Source organism: Salmo salar, chromosome ssa05, assembly GCF_905237065.1.
Source record: "Salmo salar chromosome ssa05, Ssal_v3.1, whole genome shotgun sequence".
In the NCBI taxonomy this organism is placed as follows: Eukaryota; Metazoa; Chordata; class Actinopteri; order Salmoniformes; family Salmonidae; genus Salmo; species Salmo salar.
Window position 1 is genome coordinate 14349882 of NC_059446.1, and position 18551 is coordinate 14368432.

The window sequence follows — 18551 nt, forward strand, 5'->3', positions numbered from 1 at the left end:
ATCAAATAAACAGCTGTACTGCTATCGCTGTGGCTGGGTTAGTAGGGGATCTATACCTGGCTCGGGTTTGTGTGTGTGTGTGCACGCGAGTGTGTCTGTGTGTTTGCAGCTACTGTTCTGCTCCAGTGAAGTGGAAGGCCTCACCTCAGCGCTCTGAGACAGCTGCACCCCAACACCACAGGGTCAGCCTGCCCATCACTGTGTGTGTGTGTGTGTGTGTGTGTGTGTGTGTGTGTGTGTGTGTGTGTGTGTGTGTGTGTGTGTGTGTGTGTGTGTGTGTGTGTGTGTGTGTGTGTGTGTTCATCTCTTTAGCCTCATGCGTAGGGGCTTATCCCTGTCATCCCAGAAGTTTGATTGAGCCTAGGTGTCAGCATATTAAGCCTTCACACACATTTAATTCTATAGTGAAACTCTGATCTGATCAGTAGATTAATTAAGTTACTGTATGTGCTGTGTTGGGCTGAATTCCACCAACCTGGACTCATGGCTAGACGTAACATAGTAAATGTAAATCTGGGCTATTCCAATTAGTATGATATGTTACGTTACGTTTCATATGGTATGTACTCATTTGTAAATGTCCATCATCTATTTCATATGATATGTTACAAATTCGCAAAACGTATATGTTACGAATTCCAATTTGTTTTGGCTAACGTTAGCTAGGCTAGGGATTAGGGTTAGGGGTTAAGGTTAGGGTTAAGGTTAGGATTTAGGTTAAAGGGTTGAGGTTAGGGTTAGCATAAGGGGAATGATTAGCTAACATGCTAAATAGTTGCAAAGTAGCAAACAGTAGAAAGTAGTTGAAAAGTTGCAAATTAGCTAAAATTGTCCATGATGACATTTGAACACTCAACCTTTGGGTTGCTAGACATTCACGTTACATGCCTACCCATGCATCACCCTACTTACATTTTTCATTTTGGACCTTAAGTAACCTTCTGCGTTACGTAACCATACAACATGTTACATATCATACTAATGTTACGTCTAGTCATGAGACCAGGCTGGCTGGGCTGTGTTGGGCTGTGTTGTGCTGTTGGCCTACTAGGCTGAGGCTCAGGTGTGAGGGTAGCATTGGCTAGCATCAAATTAGGACATGGAAAAACACACACCTCCTGGATTAGAAAATAGGTCAGGTGAAAAAAGAGAGAAGGAGAGATAAAGAAAAAGGAGAGATGGATAGAGTGAGAAAGAAGGAGCGATAGAGAAAAAATTGAGGAGGATCTACTTGCTCATTTTACAGCACTACATTCTTAGCAGTTGTATTCAGCATTTCCACAAACAAGTAAAGCAATTACACTGAACACCTTACTAATATTGAGTTGCACCCTCTTTCGCCTTGAGAACAGCCTCAATCTGTGGGTGCATGGACTCTATAAGGTGTCGAAAGCGTTGGCCCATGTTGACTCCAGTGCTTTCCACAGTTGTGTGAAGTTGGGCTCCCGAGTGGCGCAGCGGTCTAAGGCACTGCATCTCAGTGTTTGAGGCGTCTCTACAGACCCCCTGGTTCAAATCCAGGCTGTATCACAACTGGCCGTGATTGTGAGTCCCATAGGGCGGCACACAATTAGCCCAGCGTCGTCCGGGTTTGGCCGGTGTAGGCCGTCATTGTAAATATGAATCTGTTCTTAACTGACTTGCCAAGTTAAATAAACATTTAAAGTTGGCTGGATAGGACAATGGGTGGTGGACCATTCTTGATACACATGGGCAACTGTTTAGTGTGAAAAACCCAGAAGTGTTGTAGTTCTTGAAAGGAACTTACATTTTTTGTCTTGCCCATTCACACTCTGAATGGCACACATACACAATCCATGTCTCAATTGTATCAAGGTTTAAAAATCCTTCTTTAACCTGTCTCCTCCCCATCATCTACACTGATTGAAGTGGATTTAACAAGTGACATCCATAAGGGATCATAGCTTTAACTTGGATTCACCTGGTCAGTCTTTGTCATCGAAAGAGACTCAATTATACAACTTCAACTTCCCCTTGAAACACTATTATAACCACCTGTCCTACGCTGAACAACAGCCTCTCTCCTGTCTTCTCTCTCATCTCTCCTGTCTTCTCTCTCATCTCTCTCCTGTCTTCTCTCTCATCTCTCTCCTGTCTTCTCTCTCATCTCTCTCATCTCTCCTGTCTTCTCTCTCATCTCTCTCCTGTCTTCTCTCTCATCTCTCTCCTGTCTTCTCTCTCATCTCTCTCATCTCTCCTGTCTTCTCTCTCATCTCTCTCCTGTCTTCTCTCTCATCTTTCTCCTGTCTTCTCTCTCATCTCTCTCCTCTCTCCTGTCTTCTCTCTCATCTCTCATCTCTCTCCTGTCTTCTCTCTCATCTCTCTCCTGTCTTCTCTCTCATCTCTCTCATCTCTCCTGTCTTCTCTCTCATCTCTCTCCTGTCTTCTCTCTCATCTCTCTCCTGTCTTCTCTCTCATCTCTCTCCTGTCTTCTCTCTCATCCTTTCTCTCTCCTCTCTCCTGTCTTCTCTCTCATCTCTCTCCTGTCTTCTCTCTCATCTCTCTCATCTCTCCTGTCTTCTCTCTCATCTCTCTCCTGTCTTCTCTCTCATCTCTCCTGTCTTCTCTCTCATCTATCTCCTGTCTTCTCTCTCATCTTTCTCTCTCCTCTCTCCTGTCTTCTCTCTCATCTCTCTCCTGTCTTCTCTCTCATCTTTCTCCTGTCTTCTCTCTCATCTCTCTCCTATCTCCTGTCTTCTCTCTCATCTCTCTCCTGTCTTCTCTTTCATCTCTCTCCTGTCTTCTCTCTCATCTCTCTCATCTCTCCTGTCTTCTCTCTCATCTCTCTCCTGTCTTCTCTCTCATCTCTCCTGTCTTCTCTCTCATCTCTCTCCTGTCTTCTCTCTCATCTTTCTCTCTCCTCTCTCCTGTCTTCTCTCTCATCTCTCTCCTGTCTTCTCTCTCCTCTCATCTCTCTCCTGTCTTCTCTCTCATCTTTCTCTCTCCTCTCTCCTGTCTTCTCTCTCATCTCTCTCCTGTCTTCTCTCTCCTCTCATCTCTCTCCTGTCTTCTCTCTCATCTTTCTCTCTCATCTCTCTCCTGTCTTCTCTCTCATCTTTCTCTCTCCTCTCTCCTGTCTTCTCTCTCATCTCTCTCCTGTCTTCTCTCTCCTCTCATCTCTGTCCTGTCTTCTCTCTCATCTTTCTCTCTCCTCTCTCCTGTCTTCTCTCTCATCTCTCTCCTGTCTTCTCTCTCCTCTCATCTCTCTCAATGTCTTCTCTCTCCTCTCTCCTGTCTTCTCTCTCATCTCTCTCCTGTCTTCTCTCTCCTCTCTTCTCTCTCCTCCTCTGCTGTTATTTGGTTTGTTAAATAAGAGTAGGTCAGCTATCTGCTGTTTGAAATTAAATCTAATTCTATTTGTCACATGCGCTGAATACAACAGGTGTAGACTTTACCGTGAAAGGCTTAGTTATGAGCCCTTCCCAAAGATGCAGAGTTAAAAAGTAAGAACAATTTGCTAAATAAAAAAAGGAAATAGTAACACAATAAAATAACAATAATTCACAATAACAATGAATAACTATAAATAATAATAATTCCCAGACATTTTACAGGATAATGAGCCAGGCAAACACACACACACACACACACACACACACACACACACACACACACACACACACACACACACACACACACACACACACACACACACACACACACACACACACACTTCTGGAAGAGTAATGGGAGTGATTGTCTAATTAGCGTGGTCTCGTTAAGAGTCATTTTTGAGAAACAGGTCACTGCAGCAAAACCACAGGAAGGAGGACATTAAGCAAAGTCAACTAATGAGGGAGTTACTGTATGGGATTGTTAGGAGGGCTGATACAGGTACTGTATGGGATTGTTAGGAGGACTGATACAGATACTGTATGAGCTGGAGGTTCAGGTTGTTTTACTGAGACAACTCAACATAACAACCAAGACTTGACAGAAGCAACCCTGAGCTGCTCAATGCTCATCACACACCCACACACTCTCACACCCTGGCATACCTTCCTCCTCTGTACACATCACTGGCAGCACAGTGGTATACACAAGTACATCACCATGACAACTGGGACAGGTGAGAGGGGGGAGCCTGCTTACCTGTCAATGATGACGGGGTCAGAGGGTGTCTCGTTTTTGTTGCCACAACTCTTCTTATCACAACACCGACTGAGAGAGGGAGAGATAGGGAGAGAAAGAGGGAGAGAGAGAGATAGGGAGAGAGAGAGATAGGAAGAGAGAGGTGAAAGAGAGATGGAAAGAAATAAACATAGACGGAGATAGATAGAGAGCGAGAGTGAGAGAGAGAGGAGAGAGATAAGAAGAGGGGTGAGAGAGTGAAAGATAGGGAGAGGGAAGAGAGAGTGAGAGAGAGTGAGACGAATAACATTGGACACTTTATGGAACACAAAGCCTTCACTATCTCATCCTGGAAAATCCAAGTCCCAAGGTCATCTGATTTTGGTCAAAAGAGCAGGAACCTGGACTTCACCAAAGAAATCAGAAATAGAGACATTGTCATCCTACAAGAAAAATGGTATAGAGGAGATGGACCCACTGGTTGCCCCCTAGGTCACAGAGAGCTGGGAAGGGACTCGGGGGGGTACGCTAATTTGGCAGAGAGCAGTCCTAACTCACTCTATTAAATTAATCAAAACAGGAACATTTTATATTTGGCTATAAATTACAAAGGAAATTATCTCAACAGAGAAAAATGTTCTCCTGTGTGCTATTTATATCCCCCCACTAGAATGCCCAAACTTTAATGAAGACAGCTTCTGCATCCTGGAGGGGGAAATCAATCATTTCCAGGCTCAGGGACATGCACTAGTCTGTGGTGACTTAATGCCAGAACTGGACAAGAACCGGACACCCTCAGCACACAGGGAGACAAACACCTGCCTGGAGGTGATAGCATTCCCTCCCCCATATACCCCCCTAAGCACAACTATGACAACATAAACAACAAAAATGTGTCACAACTCCTGCAGGTCTGTCGCACGCTGGGTATGTACATAGTCAATGGTAGGCTTCAAGGGGACTCCTATGGTAGTGACACCTATAGCTCATCTCTTGGCAGTAGTACTGTAGACTACTTTATCACTGACCTCAACCCAGAGTCTTTCAGAGCATTCACAGTCAGCCCACTGACACCCCTATCAGATCACAGCAAAATCACACTCTACTTGAACAGAGAAATACTCAATCATGAGGCATCAAAGCCAAAGGAACTGAATAATATTAGGAAATGCTATAGATGGAAGGAAAGTAGTGTGTAAACCTACCAAAAAACAATTAAGCAACAACAAATTCAATCCCTTTTAGACAACTTCCTGGACAAAACGTTCCACTGTAACAGTGAAGGTGTAAACTTAGTAGAAAAACATAAACAGTATATTGGTATACCTCTCAGTACAACAGTATACTGCTCAGCTTCCTTATAAAATCTAAAAACCTAAGAAAATGAACAACAATGACAAATGGTTTGATGAAGAATGCAAAAACCTAAGAAAGAAATTGAGAAACCTGTCCAACCAAAAACATAGAGACCCAGAAAACCTGAGCCTAACGCCTTCACTATGGTGAATCACTAAAACAATACAGAATTACACTACAGAAAAAGAAAAAACAGCAATAAACAAACAACAATACAAAGAGTTATCTTTCCAAAACGGAGATACATGGATTAACTGGAACGACTGGAACGAATTGCAAAAATCGCTGAAGCTGGAGACATATTTTCCCCACTAACTTTAAACATCAGCTATCTGAGCAGCTAACCGATCGCTGCAGCTGTACATAGCCCATCTGTAAATAGCCCACCCAATCTACCTACCTCATCCCCATATTGTTTTTATTTACTTTTCTGCTCTTTTGCACACCAGTATCTCTACTTGCACATCATCATCTGCACATCTATCACTCCAGTGTTAATTTGCTAAACTGTAATTATTTCGCTACTATGGCCTATTTATTGCATTACCTCCTCATGCCATTTGCACACACTGTATATAGACTTTCTTTTTTTCTATTGTGTTATTGACTGTACACTTGTTTATTCCATGTGTAACACTGTATTGTTGTTTGTGTCACACTGCTTTGCTTTATCTTGGCCAGGTCACAGTTGTAAAACTAGCTTACCTGGTTAAATAAATGTGAAATAAAAATAAATAAAAAATAAATAAAAAACTACTTCTCCAATCTTTTTGGCCCTATAACAAAGAACAAATAGCAAAAACATAGATATGATCAAATACAAATCTTAGAATCAACTACTAAAGACTACCAGAACCCACTGGATTATCCATAAATGTGAAATAAAAATAAATAAAAAATAAAAAACTACTTCTCCAATCTTTTTGGCCCTATAACAAAGAACAAATAGCAAAAACATAGATATGATCAAATACAAATCTTAGAATCAACTACTAAAGACTACCAGAACCCACTGGATTATCCAATTAGATTGAATGAAGTACAGAACAAAATACAAACCCTCCAACCCAAAAATACCTGTGGTGTTGATGGTATCCTCAATGAAATGATCAAATATACAGACCACAAATTACAATTGGCTATACTTAAACTCTTTAACATCATCCTCAGCTCTGTCATATTCCCCAATATTTGGAACCAAGGACTGATCACCCCAATCCACAAAAGTGGAGACAAATTTGACCCCAATAACTACTGTGGGACATGCGTCAACTGCAACCTTGGGAAAATCCTCTGCATTGTTATTAACAGCAGACTCGTACATTTCCTCAATGAAAACAATGTACTGAGCAAATGTCAAATTTACTTTTTACCAAAATACCATACAACAGACCACATATTCACCCTGCACACCATAATTGACAAACAAATAAACCAAAAAAAGCCAAGGTCTTCTCATTCTTTGTTGATTTCAAAAAAGCTTTGAACTCAATTCGGCATGAGGGTTTGCTATACAAATTGATGGAAAGTGGTGTTGGTGGAAAAACATACTACATTAAAAAATCCATTAACACAATCAGTTCAAATTGGCAAAAACAAAACACATTTCTTTACACAGGGCCGTGGGGTGAGACAGGGATGCAGCTTAATCCCCACCTTCTTCAGTACATACATCAATGAATTGGCGAGGGCACTAGAACAGTCTGCAGCACCTGGCCTCACCCTAGTAAAATCTGAAGTCAAATGTCTACTGTTTGTTGATGATCTGTCGCAAACCAAGGTGGGCCTACAGCAGCACCTAGATCTTCTGCACAGACAAAAAATACAAAGATAATGGTGTTCCAAAAAAGGTCCAGTCGCCAGGACCACAAATACAAATTCCATCTAGACACCGCTGCCCTAGAGCACACAAAAAACTACACAGACCTCAGCCTAAACATCAGCGCCACAGGTAACTTCCACAAAGCTGTGAATGAGCTGAGAGACAAGGCAATAAGGGCCTTCTATGCCATCAAAAGGAACATAAAATTCAACATACCAATTAGAATCTGGCTAAAAATACTTCAATCAGTTAAAGAACTCATTGCCCTTTATGGTTGTGAGGTCTGGGGTCCGTTCACCAACCAAGAATTCACAAAATGGGACAAACACCAACTTATGAGTCTGCAAGCAGATTTCTGCTAAAATATAATCCGTGTACAACGTAAAACACCAAATAATGCATGAAGAGCAGAATAAGGCCGTTACCCACTAATTATCAAAATACAGAAAAGAGAACTTAAATTCGACAACCACCTAAAAGGAAGCTATTCCCAAACCTTCCATAATAAAGTCTTCACCTACAGAGAGATTAACCTGGAGAAGAGTCCCCTAAGCAAGCTGGTCCTGGGACTTTGTTCAGAAACACAAACAGACCCCACAGAGCCCCAGGACAGCAACACAATTCGACCCAACCAAATCATAAGAAAAAAAAAGATAATTACTTGACACATTGGATAGAATTAACAAAAAACAACGCCAAACAAGAATGGTATTTGGTCCTCAACAGAGAGTATACAGTGGCAGAATGCCTGACCACCGTGACTGACCAAAACTTAAGAAAAGCTTTGACTATGTACAGAACCAGTGAGCATAGCCTTGCTATTGAGAAAGGCTGCCGTAGACAGACCTGGCTCTCAAGAGAAGACAGGCTATGTGCACACTGCCCACATAATGAGGTGGATCCTGAGTTGCACTTCCTAACCTCTTGCCAAATGTACGACCATAGAGACACATATTTCCCTCAGATTACACAGCTCCACAAAGAATTTGAAAACAAAACCAATTTTAATCAACTCACTTATCTACTCGGTGAAATACCACAGCGTGCCATCATAACAGCAAGATTTGTGACCTGCTCCCACCAGAAAAGGGCAACCAGTGAAGAACAAACACCATTGTAAATACAACCCATATTTATGTTTATCTATTTTCCCTTTTGTATTTGAACTATTTGCACATCCTTACAACACTGTATAGAGACATAATATGACATTTTGAAATGTGTTTGTTCTTTTGGAACTTCTGTGAGTGTGATGTTTACTGTTCATTTTTATTTCACTTTTGTTTATTATCCACTTCACTTGCTTTGGCAACATTAACATATGTTTCCCATGCCAATAAATCCCTAAAAGAAAGAGAGAGAGAGACAGAGAGAGAGAGAAAGGGAGAGAGAGATAGAGGGAGGGGAGGGGAGAAAGAGAACGACATAGGGAGAGGGGAGAAAGAGATATATATGGAGGAGGAGTGTCACGTCCTGACCATAGAAAGCTGTTATTTTCTATGGTAGAGTAGGTCATGGCGTGACAGGTTTTTTTTCTAGTTTAGATTTTCTATGTTGTTATGTTCTAGTTTTTGTATTTCTATGTTGGGCTTTTTTGGGATGATCTCCAATTAGAGGCAGCTGGTCATCGTTGTCTCTAATTGGAGATCATACTTAAGTAGTTGCTTTTCCCACCTGGGTTTGTGAGAGATTGTTTTTGAGTTAGTGTCATAAAGTTCGTCGTCTGAGGAGGAGAAATCATTGGACCAATATGCAGTGGTTAAGGTGCTCATCTTCTTTTTATTTAGAAGGGAAGAAAATACTCATACAAAACAAACGACGAAAAACAGTCCCGTAAGGTGCTCAGACTATATGAGGAAACAACCACCCACAAACACAAGTGAAAACAAACACACTTAAATATGGCCTACAATCAGAGAAAACAACAAACAGCTGCCTCTGATTGGAGGTCATTGACAAAACTAACATAGACATAAAAAACTAGAAAACCCACATAGAAATAGAAAACATAGAACATCAACCAAAAACCCCGAAACACACTAAACAAACACCCCCTGCCACGCCCTGACCAAACTACAATAACAAACAACCCCTTTTACTGGTCAGGACGTGACAGTACCCCCCCCCCCCCCCACAAAGGTGCAGACCCCGGATGCACCGAAACACGAAACTCCCACAAAAATAACCCCAAACTTAAAGGGAGGAAAGGGAGGGTGGCTACCGTCACCGATGGCTCCCGTGCTACACCCCCCTCTCCCCAATCCTCCAACTACGTAGGTGGCTCAGGCTCCGGCTTTAGTCCCCATCCTAACCTGCCCACCCCCCTTGAAGGCTCATGGCTGTAGACCACTGCTGAAGGCTCTGGGCTAAGGTGTGTCGCTGGAGACCTCGGACTGAGGCGCGTCGCTGGAGACCTCGGGCTGAGGCGCGTCGCTGGAGACCTCGGGCTGAGGCGCGTCGCTGGAGACCTCGGGCTGAGGCGCGTCGCTGGAGACTCAGGGCTGAGGAGCGTCTCTGGAGACTCAGGGATGAGGAGTGTCTCTGGAGACTCAGGGATGAGGAGCGTCTCTGGAGACTCAGCGATGCGGAGCGTCTCTGCAGGCTCCGGACTGTGGGCCGTCTCTGCAGGCTCCGGACTGTGGGCCATCTCTGCAGGCTCCGGATTGTGGGCCGTCTCTGGCGGCTCCGGACTGTGGGCCGTCTCTGGCGGCTCCGGACTGTCGGCCGTCTCCGTCGGCTCCGGACTGTGGGCCGTCTCGGTCGGCTCCGGACTGTAGGACATCGCCGGAAGCACTGGACCTGGAACTGTCGCCGGAAGCTCTGAACGGGGAACTGTCGCCGGAAGCTCTGGACGGGGAACTGTCGTCGGAAGCTCTGGACGGGGAAATGTCGCTGGAAGCTCTGGACGGGGACTGCGCACTGAAGACCAGATGCGTGGGGCTGGCTTTGGAGGCGCCAGACTAGTGACACGCACCACAGGGCTAGTGCGAGGAGCAGGAACAGGACGTACTGGACTGGGCAGGTGCACTAAAGGCCTGGTGCGTGGGGCTGGCTTTGGAGGCGCCAGAACCGTAACACGCACCACAGGGCTAGTGCGAGGAGCAGGAACTGGATACACTGGGCCATGAATACGCACTGGAGGTCTGGAGCGCAGAGCCTGCACAACCCGTCCTGGCTGGATAGTAACTGTAGCCCTGCACGGGCGGAGTGCTGGCACAGGGCGAACTGGGCTGTGCTGAGTCATGATGGTTGCCGTGCGTAGAGCAGGCGCAGGGTAGCCTGGGCCTAGGAGATGCACTGGTGGCCAGATGTGTTGTGCCGGTGCACTTCTCCCTGGCTGGATGCCCACTCTAGCATGGCACTTACGGGGGGCTGGTATCACCCGTACCGGACTGTGCGTGCGGATGGGCGAGACCGTGCGCACTTCCGCATAGCATGGTGCTCTCACCGCCAAACGCTCTCCATAATAAGCACGAGGAGTTGGTTCAGGACTATTGCCTGACTTACTCCAACTCCCCGTGTGCCCCCCCCAAAAAATGTTTTGGGGCTGCCTCTTCACCTCCTGAAATGGAGGATATAGTGCCTCGTACCTCCGACGCTCAGCCTTTGCTGCCTCCAGCTCCTCCTTCGGGCGCCGGTACTCCCCAATCTGGTTCCATGGTCCTTTTCCATCCATTATTTCTTCCCATGTCCATGACTCTAAATAGCTCCTCTGTTGCTCCTTCCTCCGCTGCTTGGTTCTCTTATGGTGGGTGGTTCTGTCATAAAGATTGTCGTCTGAGGAGGAGAAATCATTGGACCAATATGCAGTGGTTAAGGTGCTCATCTTTTTATTTAGAAGGGAAGAAAATACTCATACAAAACAAACGACGAAAAACAGTCCCGTAAGGTGCTCAGACTATACGAGGAAACAACCACCCACAAACACAAATGAAAACAAACACACTTAAATATGGCCTCCAATCAGAGAAAACAACAAACAGCTGCCTCTGATTGGAGGTCATTGACAAAACTAACATAGACATAAAAAACTAGAAAACCCACATAGAAAGAGAAAACATAGAACATCAACCAAAAACCCCGAAACACACTAAACAAACACCCCCTGCCACGCCCTGACCAAACTACAATAACAAACAACCCCTTTTACTGGTCAGGACGTGACAGTTAGTGTATGTTGCACCTCCTCGTCATGGTTTGTTGTTTTTGTTCTTTAGTTTAATTGTGTATCTTGCATAGTTTCACAGTTCAATAAAATATGTGGAACGATACACACGCTGCACTTTGGTCCGCTCCTTCCGACGAACGACGTGACAAGGAGAGAGAGAGAGAGATAAACTCAGCAAAAAAAGAAACATCCCTTTTTCAGGACCCTGTCTTTCAAAGATAATTTGTAAAAATCCAAATAACTTCACATATCTTCATTGTAAAGGGTTTAAACACTGTTTCCCATGCTTGTTCAATGAGCCATAAACAATTAATGAACTTGCACCTGTGGAACAGTCGTTAAGACACTAACACCTTACAGACGGTAGGCAATTAAGGTCACAGTTATGAAAACTTAGGACAATAAAGAGGCCTTTCTACTGACAAAAAACATCAAAAGAAAGATGCCCAGGGTTCCTGCTCATCTGCGTGAATGTGCGTTAGGCATGCTGCAAGGAGGCATGAGGACTGCAGATGTGGCCAGGGCAATAAATTGCAATGTCCATACTGTGAGACGCCTAAGACTGCACTACAGGGAGACAGGATGGACAGCTGATCGTCCTTGCAGTGGCAGACAACGTGTAACAACACCTGCACAGGATCGGTACATCTGAACATCACACCTGCGGGACAGGTACAGGATGGCAACAACTGCCCGAGTTACACCAGGAACGCACAATCCCTCCATCAGTGCTCAGACTGTCCGCAATAGGCTGAGAGACGCTGGACTGAGGGCTTGTAGGCCTGTTTTAAGGCAGGTCCTCACCGGACTTCACCGGCAACAACGTAGCCTATGGGTACAAACCCACCATCGCTGGACCAGACAGGACTGGCAAAAAGTGTTCTTCACTGACGAGTCGTGATTTTGTCTCAGCAGGGGTGATGGTCGGATTCACGTTTATCGTCGAAGGAATGAGCATTACACAGAGGCCTGTACCATTGAGTGGCATCGATTTGGAGGTGGAGGGTCCGTCATGGTCTGGGGCGGTGTGTCACAGCATCATCGGACTGAGCTTGTTGTCATTGCAGGCAATCTCAATGCTGTGAGTTACAGGGAAGACATCCTCCTCCCTCATGTGGTACCCTTCCTGCAGGCTCATCCTGACATGACCCTCCAGCATGACAATGCCACCAGCCATACGGCTTGTTCTGTGTGTGATTTCCTGCAAGACAGGAATGTCAGTGTTCTGCCATGGCCAGCGAAGAGCCCGGATCTCAATCCCATTGAGCACGTCTGGGACCTGTTGGATTGGAGGGTGAAGGCTAGGGGCCATTCCCCCCAGAAATGTCCAGGAACTTGCAGGTGCTTTAGTGGAAGAGCGGGGTAACATCCCACAGCAAGAACTGGCAAATCTGGTGCAGTCCATGAGGAGATGCACTGCAGTACTTAATGCAGCTGGTGGCCACACCAGATACTGACTGTTACTTTTGATTTTGACCCCCCTTTGTTCAGGAACACATTACTCCATTTCTGTTAGTCACATGTCTGTGGAACTTGTTCAGTTCATGTCTCAGTTGTTGAATCTTGTTATGTTCATACAAATATTTACACATGTTAAGTTTGATGAAAATAAAAGCAGTTGACAGTGAGAGAATCTTTCTTTTTTTGCTAAGCTTATATAGGGAATGAGAGAGAGAGATATATAGAGGAAAAGGGGAGAGAGAGATATAGATAGGGAGGTGGAGAGAGAGAGATGGAGAGAGAGGGGACAGAGAGAGAAAGATATAGGGATGGGAGAGAGTGAGTGACAGATAGGGAGAGCGGAAAAAGAGAGAGATACAGGGAGGGGGAGAGAGATATATACAGGGAGAGGGAGAGAGTGAAAGATAGGGAGAGGAGAGAGAGGACAGAGGAGAGAGAGAGAGATAGGGATAGGGAGAGAGTGAGATATAGGGAGAGGGGAGAGAGAGATATATAGGGAGAGGGGAGAGAGAGGGATATAGGGAGGGGGGGAGAGAGAGTGACAGATAGGGAGAGGGGGAGAGAGAGATATATAGGGAGAGGAGAGAGAGATATATAGGGAGAGGGGAGAGAGTGAAAGATAGGGAGAGGGGAGAGAGTGACAGATAAGGAGAGGGAGAGAGTGACAGATTAGGAGAGGAGAGAGAGGGAGAGAGAGATATGGAGATATAGGGAGAGGGGAGAGAGATATATATAGGGATGGGGAGAGAGAGATAAAGGGAGAGGGGAGAGAGAGATATATAAGGAGAGGAGAGAGAGAGAGAGAGAGAGTGACAGATAGGGAGAGAGATATATAGGGAGAGAGAGAGACATATAGGGAGACGGGAGAGATAGAGATATATAGGGAGAGGGGAGAGAGAGAGATATTAGGGAGAGGGGAGAGAGAGATGGATATAGGGAGAGGGGAGAGAGAGATATATAGGGAGACGGGAGAGAGAGATATATAGGGAGACGGGAGAGAGAGATATATAGGGAGCGGGGAGAAAGAGAGATATATAGGGAGCGGGGAGAAAGAGAGATATATAGGGAGCAGGGGAGAAAGAGAGATATATAGGGGAGCGGGGAGAAAGAGAGATATATAGGGAGCGGGGGAGAAAGAGAGATATGGGAGCGGGGAGAAAGAGAGATATAGGGAGCGGGGAGAAAGAGAGATATATAGGGAGCGGGGAGAAAGAGAGATATATAGGGAGCGGGGAGAAAGAGAGATATATAGGGAGCGGGGAGAAAGAGAGATATAGGGAGCGGGGAGAAGAGAGATATATAGGGAGCGGGGAGAAAGAGAGATATATAGGGAGCGGGGAGAAAGAGAGATATATAGGGAGCGGGGGAGAAAGAGAGATATATAGGGAGCGGGAGAAAGAGAGATATATAGGGAGCGGGGAGAAAGAGAGATATATAGGGAGCGGGGAAAAGAGAGATATATAGGGAGCGGGGAGAAAGAGATAGGGAGAGAGATAGGGAGGGGGACAGAGATATATACAGGGAGGGGGAGAGAGAGCGACAGATAGGGAGAGGGGACAGAGAGAGATATATAGGGAGGGTGACAGCAAGATATATGGAGAGGGGAGAGAGAGAGTTACAGATAGGGAAAGGGGAGCGAGACATGTATAGGGAGAGGGAGAGAGAGATATATATAGGAAGAGGGGAGAGATATGGAGGGGGAGAGAGAGAGATGGAGAGAGAGGGGACAGAGAGAGAAAGATATAGGGATGGGAGAGAGTGAGTGACAGATAGGGAGAGCGGAAAAAGAGAGAGATACAGGGAGGGGGAGAGAGATATATACAGGGAGAGGGAGAGAGTGAAAGATAGGGAGAGGAGAGAGAGTGACAGATAAGGAGAGGAGAGATAGAGGGAGAGAGAGATAGGGAGAGAGCGAGATATAGGGAGAGGGGAGAGAGAGATATATAGGGAGAGGGGAGAGAGAGGGATATAGGGAGGGAGGGGGAGAGAGAGTGACAGATAGGGAGAGGGGGAGAGAGAGATATATAGGGAGAGGGGACAGAGATATATAGGGAGAGGGGACAGAGAGAGAGAGATATAGGGATGGGAGAGAGTGAGTGACAGATAGGGAGAGTGGAAAAAGAGAGAGATACAGGGAGGGGGAGAGAGATATATACAGGGAGAGGGAGAGAGTGACAGATAAGGAGAGGAGAGAGAGAGGGAGAGAGAGAGAGATAGGGATAGGGAGAGAGTGAGATATAGGGAGAGGGGAGAGAGAGATATATAGGGAGAGGGGAGAGAGAGGGATATAGGGAGGGGGGGAGAGAGAGTGACAGATTGGGAGAGGGGGAGAGAGAGATATATAGGGAGAGGGAGAGAGAGATATATAGGGAGAGGGAGAGAGTGAAAGATAGGGAGAGGGGAGAGAGTGACAGATAAGGAGAGGAGAGAGTGACAGATTAGGAGAGGAGAGAGAGGGAGAGAGAGATATGGAGATATAGGGAGAGGGGAGAGAGATATATATAAGGATGGGGAGAGAGAGATAAAGGGAGAGGGGAGAGAGAGATATATAAGGAGAGGAGAGAGAGAGAGAGAGAGAGAGTGACAGCTAGGGAGAGAGATATATAGGGAGAGAGAGAGACATATAGGGAGACGGGAGAGATAGAGATATATAGGGAGACGGGAGAGAGAGAGATATATAGGGAGACGGGAGAGAGAGATATATAGGGAGACGGGAGAGAGAGATATATAGGGAGACGGGAGAGAGAGATATATAGGGAGACGGGAGAAGAGAGATATATAGGGAGCGGGAGAAAGAGAGATATATAGGGAGCGGGGAGAAAGAGAGATATATAGGGAGCGGGGAGAAAGAGAGATATATAGGGAGCGGGGAGAAAGAGAGATATAGGGAGCGGGGAGAAAGAGAGATATAGGGAGCGGGGAGAAAGAGAGATATATAGGGAGCGGGGAGAGAGAGATATATAGGGAGCGGGGAGAAAGAGAGATATATAGGGAGCGGGGAGAAAGAGAGATATATAGGGAGCGGGGAGAAAGAGAGATATATAGGGAGCGGGGAGAAAGAGAGATATATAGGGAGCGGGGAGAAAGAGAGATATATAGGGAGCGGGGAGAAAGAGAGATATAGGGAGCGGGGAGAAAGAGAGATATATAGGGAGCGGGGAGAAAGAGAGATATATAGGGAGCGGGGAGAAAGAGAGATATATAGGGAGCGGGGAGAAAGAGAGATATATAGGGAGCGGGGAGAAAGAGAGATATATAGGGAGCGGGGAGAAAGAGAGATATATAGGGAGCGGGGAAAAAGAGAGATATATAGGGAGCGGGGAGAAAGAGATAGGGAGAGAGATAGGGAGGGGGACAGAGATATATACAGGGAGGGGGAGAGAGAGCGACAGATAGGGAGAGGGGACAGAGAGAGATATATAGGGAGAGGGAGAGAGAGATATATAGGGAGAGGGAGAGAGTGAAAGATAGGGAGAGGGGAGAGAGTGACAGATAAGGAGAGGAGAGAGTGACAGATTAGGAGAGGAGAGAGAGGGAGAGAGAGATATGGAGATATAGGGAGAGGGGGAGAGAGAGATATATAGGGAGAGGGAGAGAGAGATATATAGGGAGAGGGAGAGAGTGAAAGATAGGGAGAGGGGAGAGAGTGACAGATAAGGAGAGGAGAGAGTGACAGATTAGGAGAGGAGAGAGAGGGAGAGAGAGATATGGAGATATAGGGAGAGGGGAGAGAGATATATATAAGGATGGGGAGAGAGAGATAAAGGGAGAGGGGAGAGAGAGATATATAAGGAGAGGAGAGAGAGAGAGAGAGAGAGTGACAGCTAGGGAGAGAGATATATAGGGAGAGAGAGAGACATATAGGGAGACGGGAGAGATAGAGATATATAGGGAGACGGGAGAGAGAGAGATATATAGGGAGACGGGAGAGAGAGATATATAGGGAGACGGGAGAGAGAGATATATAGGGAGACGGGAGAGAGAGATATATAGGGAGACGGGAGAGAGAGATATATAGGGAGCGGGGAGAAAGAGAGATATATAGGGAGCGGGGAGAAAGAGAGATATATAGGGAGCGGGGAGAAAGAGAGATATATAGGGAGCGGGGAGAAAGAGAGATATATAGGGAGCGGGGAGAAAGAGAGATATAGGGAGCGGGAGAAAGAGAGATATATAGGGAGCGGGGAGAAAGAGAGATATATAGGGAGCGGGGAGAAAGAGAGATATATAGGGAGCGGGGAGAAAGAGAGATATATAGGGAGCGGGGAGAAAGAGAGATATAGGGAGCGGGGAGAAAGAGAGATATATAGGGAGCGGGGAGAAGATAGATATATAGGGAGCGGGGAGAAGAGAGATATATAGGGAGCGGGGAGAAAGAGAGATATATAGGGAGCGGGGAGAAAGAGAGATATATAGGGAGCGGGGAGAAAGAGAGATATATAGGGAGCGGGGAAAAAGAGAGATATATAGGGAGCGGGGAGAAAGAGATAGGGAGAGAGATAGGGAGGGGGACAGAGATATATACAGGGAGAGGGAGAGAGAGCGACAGATAGGGAGAGGGGACAGAGAGAGATATATAGGGAGGGTGACAGCAAGATATATGGAGAGGGGAGAGAGAGAGTTACAGATAGGGAAAGGGGAGCGAGAGATGTATAGGGAGAGGGAGAGAGAGATATATATAGGAAGAGGGGAGAGATATGGAGGGGGAGAGAGATATAGGGACAGGGAGAGATAGGGAGAGGGGAGAGAGATATATAGGGAGATGGGAGAGAGAGATATATAGGGAGGGGGACAGCAAGATATAGTGAGAGTTAGAGATCGAAAGAGGGAAGAGAGAGATATAGGGAGGGGGAGAGAGAGAGAGATAGGGAGATAGGGAGATGGGAGAGAGAGAGATATTTATTTTATATTTATTTAACTAGGCAAGTCAGTTAAGAACAATTTCTTATTTTCAATGATGGCCTAGGAACAGTGGGTTAACTGCCTTGTTCAGTGGCAGAACGACAGATTTTTACCTTGTCAGCTCTCACCATTAGGCTACCTAGGCTACTCATATAGGGGCGGCAGGTGGCAGGTCTTCCCCTCCCAAATAGGGAGAGGGGGAGAGAGATAGACATATAGGGAGAGGGGAGAGATACAGATATATAGGGAGAGGGAGAGAGAGAGAGACATACAGGGAGAGGGGAGAGAGATAGACATATAGGGAGAGGGGAGAGAGAGTCATATAGGGAGAGGGGAGAGAGAGTCATATAGGGAGAGGGGAGAGAGAGAGCTATAGGGAGAGGGGAGAGAGAAATATAGAGGGAGAGGGGAGAGAGAGATATGTAGGTTAGAGGGGAGATATATATATATATATAGGGAGAGGGGAGAGAGAGATATATAGGGAGAGAGAGAAATAGGGAGAGGGGAAAGAGAGAGACAGGGAGAGGGGAGAGAGATATATATAAGGAGAGGGGCGAGAGAGAAATAGGGAGAGGGGAGAGAGAGAGACATATAGGGAGAGGGGAGAGAGAGACATATAGGGAGAGGGGAGAGAGAGAGACATATAGGGAGAGGGGAGAGACAGAAATATACAGGGAGAGGGGAGAGATAGAGATATATAGGGAGAGGGGAGAGATAAATAGGGAGAGAGAAAGATAGGGAGAGATAGGG

General features: G+C 46.0%; 1 protein-coding gene across 3 annotated transcripts in view; it reads right to left on the minus strand.

The window, feature by feature from the left end:
• LOC106604287 (transcription factor COE1-A) overlaps positions 1-18551 on the minus strand; it is a 108007-nt gene that overhangs the window by 80755 nt on the left and 8701 nt on the right. For all 3 annotated transcript variants that reach the window (XM_045717922.1, XM_045717921.1, XM_045717920.1), the window contains exon 6: positions 4114-4182. In XM_045717922.1, coding sequence (XP_045573878.1) covers positions 4114-4182 — 69 coding nt within the window. The remainder of the gene's footprint in view (positions 1-4113; positions 4183-18551) is intronic.